Source organism: Fulmarus glacialis, unplaced genomic scaffold, assembly GCF_000690835.1.
Source record: "Fulmarus glacialis isolate BGI_N327 unplaced genomic scaffold, ASM69083v1 scaffold27476, whole genome shotgun sequence".
In the NCBI taxonomy this organism is placed as follows: Eukaryota; Metazoa; Chordata; class Aves; order Procellariiformes; family Procellariidae; genus Fulmarus; species Fulmarus glacialis.
Window position 1 is genome coordinate 14,238 of NW_009216626.1, and position 8,643 is coordinate 22,880.

At 40.8% G+C, this 8,643-nt stretch overlaps 1 protein-coding gene across 1 annotated transcript; it reads right to left on the minus strand.

Moving 5' to 3' along the window:
* Positions 1-1,493: 1,493 nt before the first annotated feature.
* Positions 1,494-8,605, minus strand: LSM11 (LSM11, U7 small nuclear RNA associated). The gene is made up of 5 exons (XM_009579381.1): positions 8,471-8,605; positions 7,969-8,227; positions 4,579-4,718; positions 3,416-3,499; positions 1,494-1,898 (listed from the first exon to the last, which is right to left on the minus strand). The coding sequence occupies exons 1-5, from the start codon at positions 8,603-8,605 to the stop codon at positions 1,494-1,496; spliced, it is 1,023 nt and encodes a 340-aa protein (XP_009577676.1).
* Positions 8,606-8,643: the final 38 nt, after the last annotated feature.

The window sequence follows — 8,643 nt, forward strand, 5'->3', positions numbered from 1 at the left end:
TACGCCTAACGACAAGCAAGCACTATGCTGCATTTACAGCAACAGAAATATATGGCATTGAGAGTACAGTCACTCAGTTTGAGGACTTATGACCTCTATATGCAATACAAGACCTGCTATAAAGCACTAAAAAGTCGTTCTACCCATTGTCAGATCTAACCATTATCCTGGCAATTTCCCAACTTCATCTTAACCATATGGAGCTGCTGCAAAGCATAAAGTAGTTGAGATGAATACAGGAATAGCAGTGTGAAATCTAGTGTCCTTTGACAACTAGGGGAACAGACTAGATAATATAACAGCTTCATTTATGCTCAAAATTCTGCATGTAGCTCTTGGAAAGCAGTTTATACCTGCAGAAGCCTGGCCTGATCTACAGTAGCTTAAGAACCTTGCTAAAATGAAAACACTGATGAGCTGAGTTTGACTCTTATACTTCAAAACATTTTTAGGCACACCTCCAAGGCTCAGTTCAACTGGAACTAGATGATGCATCATTCATATGGATAGGAAAGACCCACGAAGATTTCTGCTCCATGAGAACTGCTGGAGACACAGCACCTCTAGTTTCAATAGAGGGAACTTGAAAGGCGCTTAGATACAGTACAATTGTGCTCAGCACACTTAAATCTGAGAAGAAAAACTACATCTTTGCAAACTTCACTATTACACTAAGTAGAGAATGGGTGAAATATAGAAGTACAATTTTCCATCTGCATCTACAACGTTCATAGATAAATTCCAAATATGGAGGTCCCTGGATCAGCTACATTAGCTGCTTGCTGGTGGCACGGCGCTAAAGCACAGCATTACAAATAGAAGCCTAAGCTTTGATACTGAAAACAAGTAAGTTCTGCCATCATTCACAGAAAAAGAGCAGTTTTCAATTAAGAGATTTTCTATCCCACAGGGCATTACAGAGCTAACTATGAAGAAGAGGCTAACAGCCATCACTAGTATCTCACTCCACCTTTTTATAGTCTATCTCAAAATGACTGTCAGAATTATGTCTGGAAAAGAAGATATCCATGTAACAACAACAGATAAACTGTTTGTTTCATTAGCAATCTTCTCTTGAGATTACGCAGAACATGCAAAATAGCATTTGTGATTCATTTCAGGTGGAGATCTAATCTTAAGCTCCTTAAATGTATGCCACATTTAGCTCCTACAACTGAGTACACCAAAATTCTCTTCCAACCCTCTCCATTTAGCTTCTTTTTAAGGAGCAGTGGGATCTGTGCTTACCTCCCTCATCTCACAGAAAACAACTGCGCTGCTGACCTTGTCCTGAGACCCCCAACAGAGATCTAAGGAGGCTGTTTTGGCATCAAGCTCAGGATGCTCCAGTTGGAATTATTTCCCCTACCTTGTTATGGCAATGGGAAACCAGTCACAGTACCATCATACTTAATGAGAACGCTAAATAGCAATGAGAGCTGCAGCCGCAATTCATGCTATCAAATAAATACACTGACGAAGGCTCAGCCAAGTCAATGTGCTAAATGGACAAGCAAGACATTCTCTCCTCGAATGAAAATCTGGTTTATGTGACGTGTGAACACCTGTTGATAATCCACTTTGGGCCGTCTTTTTCTCCGTGACTGGCTTCTTGCACGGGTACCACCAGCACTGGCACCCTCCATGTGGGCAGTCCCGCTACCCACATCAGCTTCACCTCTGGCAGCCAGATGCAAACTGTCACCTGGGATCTTCTTTTCTCCAGCTCTGCCCAAGCGTTTCTGTCTCTCGCGCTCATCTTCTGCTCTCCCTCGTCCTGATCCAGCTTTCCATCCAAGCGTCTGAGAGTCACTTGTCAGGGCTAGCTCCTCTGAGACAGTCTTTGAGTCAGCTCCCTTCTTTACTGAGGACTCCTGCAGTTTGAGTCTGTCAAAAAGCTGTAAAAGAACATTTGCGTATATGACCACATTCAGGAAACAAGAGAGGCCGCTTGTTTGGCATTTCTATGTGGTATTTGTGTATATGATCCCAAATCAGAGCTCACGATACACAATTAGTGAAGAATCTTTACCAGCAATAAATACTATGTTTTCTTGCCAAAGTCAAACCGTGATATAAGGTGAATGGATCTCTTGCATGCACGAGTCTCTTTATGTGAGCACCGAGGAATTTAATTTGGGGAGCAATACTGATGTGCAGTAGCATTTAACTTTGGTCAGGAACAACAGAAAGCTACCAAGTTCCTCCATTAGTTCACTTTCCCAAACTCTCTTGTAATGTTGTCAGATAGTATTAGAGAGATTTCCATCCTTGCGTCCTCAGGCAGGACATGAATCCCTAAGATAAGGGGGCCTCAGTCAGCAAGGAGTGTATACTAAAAAAAATGATGGACCTTCTGTGTTCTCCAAAACAAACTAAAAGAGGCTGAGCGGGTATTCTGGGAGGTGAGCAGACTAAAAACAATAGAAAAATAGTAAGAGCTAGAGCAGCAGATCCAAAGCACTGTATGAATTCATTAATCTAAGAATACATGGTGCTGAAACTCCAGTTTCTTTTACTCTGCCAGCAGGCAAGCTTTTATGAAATACTGACAAATGAAAAGGATTCTCGGTTAGCCTGTCTCTTCCCAGCAACAGGATGGAAAGCCAATCAGTGTGAGAGTGGGCTAAAGGAACAATCACAACAACTTGATTATTTTTAACTAATCTTTAAAAAAGGAAGGGTGGGATCTATCAGAAAACAGATTTAAATGGCAGGAATTTGAAAGCAAATTCCTCACAATGAAACTGTTTAAAAGTTTGTTCAAAAGGCCCAGAGCTATGCCATTCAACTGGCACAGCCCTGTCACATTTTTTTTCCTTCATTGTTCAGAAGTTCATCTGTCATCTCTTCAGTTCTCAACTTTGTAAACATCTTTTTTTGCAGCTGGATCCTAGAGAGTGTCTTGCTTTGGAGCAACATGCAGAATCTTGAGCTTCACGATACCTCGACCAGAAGTGACCAAACAGACGTACTGTTTCGTTGGCTGGAGACAAAAAGACTGCTGCTCCATGAACATTAGTATCAGAGTTATGCACTGCCAAATCACCTGGCAGGACAAACGTGGACCGGATCAGTCACGAGTGCAAAAAATGCAAAGAACAAATAAATCAAAAAACACAGAGTGAGCTTACAGAAGGTCAGCATATTACACCAAGCAGTAGCAGCAACTGTGATCTGATATTAGGAACTCTAAAGTGGAACTTCTCTAACACTGAACTATGGCCAAAGTACTTTCAAAAAGGTCAGAAAACTGTTTTTCCCCCACCTTGTTCAAGTCATTTTAGAGTCATCTGTAATAAAAGGAGGTAAAATATTTCAAATGTAAATATAGTTTTCCAATCAATGCTCCCCTTTTCTTACTTTGAAAAAGGAGATACTAAAAAAAAAATGAAAACTGGAGATGGTTATGTACCCGGGTTAGTGTGAGCTGAGGTTCTGCGTAGAAAGCTTTGCCCATTACTGGTTTCCTGTATGTCTCATCCACGTCTGTCAGGGCCTAGAAGAAGGTAAAAGAAACGGAAAGGTCAAAATTAAACAAAAACATGAAGAAGCTTTGGACCAGCTTTGTGTACTAGCATTATGAAATTATGCTCTCTCTGAGAGAATATCCATCCTAGGAACAAGCTGTGCTTTGGAACTGGCTTCTTAATAATCTAAATTGTACTGAGGTATAAAAGCAACAGCAAAGCGTAGCATCCATTCTGTATTACTTGCAAAATTTTTCTGAGCCTTGCCTGCAAAATCCTTTCCTCCCTGCCACCTATTTCCAAACTTTTCACAGCCCCAGGCTCAGAAATATTTAATAGCTGCTTTTCCGTCCACTGTCTTTAAGATCTACATGAGGTAGAACACAGGGAAAAGCTTTTGCCACTAACGTCCCAGTGACATGTCAGTGAAAGAAAACAGAGAAGTGGCTACCACTATAAGAAGGTTGGGTTTTGGAGAGAAAGCTTTGGAAGCTTCTGATATTCCTCATATTCCACCTTCCTGGGTTCTTATACAAAACCTCTGAAGCTGTTGGGAATGCTTCAAAGCTGCTCTCTCATCTAAAACCTCTCCAAGATGGCTAGGCACCTCTTAGATGTACCAATCCAACACCAAACACCACTTAAGTCTGAAACCCAGCACTCGGTGCCAGAGCAAATAAGCTTTATGAACAACAATCCCACATTAATCTTCTCAAAATGTAGTTTGCTTAAATCTCTTGAAAATTTCAAGTTTTCAATATAGCATTTAGATGTACCAATCCAACACCAAACACCACTTACGTCTGAAACCCAGCACTCAGTGCCAGAGCAAATGAGCTTTATGAACAACAATCCCACATTAATCTTCTCAAAATGTAGTTTGCTTAAACCTCTTGAAAATTTCAAGTTTTCAATATAGCATTTAGATGTACCAATCCAACACCAAACACCACTTAAGTCTGAAACCCAGCACTCAGTGCCAGAGCAAATGAGCTTTATGAACAACAATCCCACATTAATCTTCTCAAAATGTAGTTTGCTTAAACCTCTTGAAAATTTCAAGTTTTCAATATAGCATTTATAAATCAAGGGCTGGAACAATAATTACCATATTCCAGAACTTGTCAAATGCAACCAAAAACCCTGTGCAGACTCCACGAAGCCCTTTGAAAGTGCGGATATGAACATTGATTTTCACACCATCTCGGACACAGCGATGAAGTTCCCCCAGTGGGCTGCCTTCATGGACTGAAACAGAAAGAGAACATCACCCGTCTTCAACAAAATACAGAGAGAGAGAGAGACAGAGAGAGAGACAGAGAGAGAGAGATGTAAAAAAAAAAATGTAGAAATCTACTCTGTGTAGAAGTATGGCAGATCTTGGTACAACACTTGTCTTCACAGCAAAAGAAACAAGAAGCCCCAGAGCACTGTAATGCACTGCAGTTGTAACTACTAGACCACCAAAACTCTACTTACAGTGGGGACACCAAAGACTTTAGAAAATATGAAGGTTTCGCTTGACATAACCCATAGCCAAATCAGCCGTAGCTGAAAATCTTTTTGCTACATTTCAAAAACATACTAAGTAATGCTAATCTTAAATAAAAGTGATTCAGAGGGAACAGAAAGCTCGCAGAAGTAGAGAAGAGTTTCACAGAAAAGACAAATGCCTAGTTAAGGCTACCTCAGATTAGGTACAATCTGTTAATTAAGTATTGTATCAGATGTGTTTCCTTTTCTTTACAAGATTTCTGAACCAACAGATGACTCAAAGTTCTTCAACTAACCAAACTGGATAGTTTAAGTTAATGAAAATGTACTGTTTCATTTAAAACTTTCAGCAGCCAGCTGAACATCCTTCAAAGATGTACAAGTCTTCATCCTTCAACGATGTACAAGTCTTTGGCAAAGAAATAAAATTACTATAAGCGGCAGCCACCAATGAAACCATGCTAAACTGCAGAACAATAATGCTTTTAGTCGGGGCAAAACCAAAGGAATTCACTAAAACATACAACTTACCTGGCAAACATAAGCCTTATTTGCACACTAGAAATCTTTGCAAGTGTAAATTATCTAGAGGGGTAGATATTATTTACTTTACCACTTCCACCCACGCCATAGTAAAGCCATTCCAGTGATAAATTACAGCTACCTGTTTGCTTGTGCAAACACAGCCACAGGATTGTTGTGCAATTCCTACTGAGAGTCAGGGAAAAGTATTGGTCTAAAATCTCACACAGTTCTTCATATTAATAAAAATATCTGAGTCAGAGATGACCTCTAGCCTTGTGCTTTAGGGACTATGTATTCCAGGTTTGATTTAGACGCTAGAAGATGCATCCTGTGAGTGTAAAATGTTACCGTATGACAGCTACCTGAAGTATTTGGCTGCATGGTAATTCTTAGCACAGCAGGGAAATCTAAAGCAGTTTCCTCTGAATTAACCTAATCACGTTTATTTTTTGAGATCCATTGTCTTCTTGCCAGCCCTCTCCAGATGGATAGCTGGAGAAAATTGCTTTCACACAGAGCATAAGCTGACTCAGTATCTCCCAGCTTTGCTTATGGGGGCCTTTTCATGAGTCTCTGTGTCACCACGACACTGATGGCGAACTAATGTTCTGAATTCACAGGTCCATCACGGGAACCACAGATGACACCATCACTACATCAGATTGATGCTTTTAATCAGATAACAGGTTTTTTTCTAACCAACAGGATCATTTTAGATTTAGATTTTTTAGATTTTAGACTCCTATGTTCCTTTTACATAGGAACTTTATCTACAACTTCTTATAAAAATCCAAGTACAATCTCTATTTCCAAGTATGCCTTTGCTTGTCAGCACCCCATTAGGCCTGGTGGAAAACACTACAGCTCTACCAAACCTATACAACACACGCGCTTCCCACTTTTCCTTGCTGCATAAGGTTCCAGCTTCACCAGGGCAAACCTCCAACTTCACCTGATCAAAAGGGCAGAATGCATCATCCAAGACCAATCTGATATCTACTTCTCAGAAAAAATAAAACCAGCAATGCAAGAAATTTATTTTTGCAACATACCTCTTCTGCAAGCCTCAAAGCCTGTAATGACCAGGCTCTGCACGCAGCTAGATTTGCCTGTGGCTTTTGATGGTGTAAAGCACCAGTATTAATAATTTTTCAATCTGAAGGGAAAAGAGTTACCTAGTTGGTTTTGTACTCAAAATCCAATCCCTACTTGTATAAAATAAGCACATGCTTAATAAAATAAGCACATGCTTAATACCAGGATTCTGAAGACGACTAGAAAACTTCTGTAAGCCAGAGGTCAAGTACCCCAGAAAGGAGAAAATAAAGATCCAAACTCTGGTTAAGTTCAAGTCCCTGTCCTCAGGGTAGACTTTATTAAGAGGCAAGATTAAAAAAAAAAAAAAAAAAAAAAAAACACAAAAAAGGCGAAACAATGTGAAATAACTCAGAACACTATCAAACGCCTTTCTAACTGCTCTGCAGTAACTGCTTGCACATGAGTTCTCTGCCCCCTGGTAAATGCAAAGCAATTAGAAATAGCTTCCCCTGAACTGATCCAAAACAGGCACTGCTAAAGTAGCTTTCTTTTTACTTTTATGGCTACTGAAATCACCCCTCATGACAAGCAAAATTTTACATTGCTGACACACTGAATTTAAGGAACACGTCATACCTTGTCACAGCTACCTGGGAGGACACCATCACGACTGTGGGATGCAGTAAACCATGTATCACACTTACTTTCAGAGGCAGTTACCGCCCTAGAATCCAAGCTTCAAACACTGGCCCACCTGCTGTGCAGACAGGCCCCCTACTTACAGGGAAAGCACACAATTTTGACTATAAATTATTCTTAAAATTCTCCAGACTGCTGAATAGCACTTTGTATGTCAGTTGTGCCAGTCTTCTTCAAAGTCCATGCTGTCCAGCCTTAGATGTGTGGATATTAAATACGTGCTCTTAATGGAAGCATGTAATTTATTTGCTAGACCACCAGTAAAGTTAATTTTTACAGAAGCTTTTTCAATTTCCATCATAGTAATCCAAATACAGATTCCTTGTGTTAAGACCCTAAATAAATATTTAAGGTTAATTCTTTTGGAAATCCTGTATCAACAGAACCTCTGCATTTGTGCAGAATGCAAAGTTGACATGATGTTTAGGATCATGCAGCACCTATGGCAATGAATATGTTGTGTTTTGGTGTCTCAGCAAGAAAAAAGTTCTGCTTTGAGCATTCAGAATTGAACATTTGGGGCTTTGCCTTTTTATAAAAAGAACAGTAAGGTGATGCTGGTGAGTAGAAGAGATGATACTTTGATTCCAATAAACACCCAGTATTTTTAATTAAATGCACTGAAGTTACATCTCATTTGATAGCAATACCATTTGGTTCTTGGTGTACGTGCACAAGCTGCACCCTTTAACATTTAGGGGCTATTACCCTGACTGCACACATAAATTTAGATACAACAAACTTGTATCATCGTCACAGATGATGAATTTAGCAACATCACCGCTGCCTCCCACTTCAATCCACTGTTCTGTCATCATGTTACTAGAAACGCCAGCGCTGTATTTATACCCCCAGGATGTACAATTAGTAACCAAAATATAGCAGTGCGTTACAGACTCATGCCGCAGTTGTGATTTAACTACAAGCTGCATGGACTCAAATCTGATTCCCGGTTTAAAAAGAGTACTGTTGAAAGCACAGCAGTTTCTCATCGTTTTTTCCTTAAAATCAAGAGGACGAACATAATTAACCAAATAACAGAGGAGGAACATCACCATAACAAAATCAGTGTCATCTCTGAGTAAGCAGCTGTGTGAAATGCGCCGTTCCTCGTTTCTGCACACAATCTTCCCAGCCTTTCACCTGGCACGCAGGTATCATTTTCCACCCAAACGCCTTCATTTCCCCCTCCCGACCCACCCGCACCCCGCTGTCACCCAACCACTTCCTTCAGCTGTTCAAACCTCCGAACTCCCTCGAACTCCATCCCAATCCCAAGCCTTCGGCCACATCCCAGCCCGGCTCAGCCCCACAGCCTTCTCCCCCAGCACCCCGCACGCCAGCGCAGGCCCAGTCCACGCCCTGACACCCTCCGCCATGCCCCTGCCCAAGCTGCGTCCTCAGCCCTCGCTCCCCC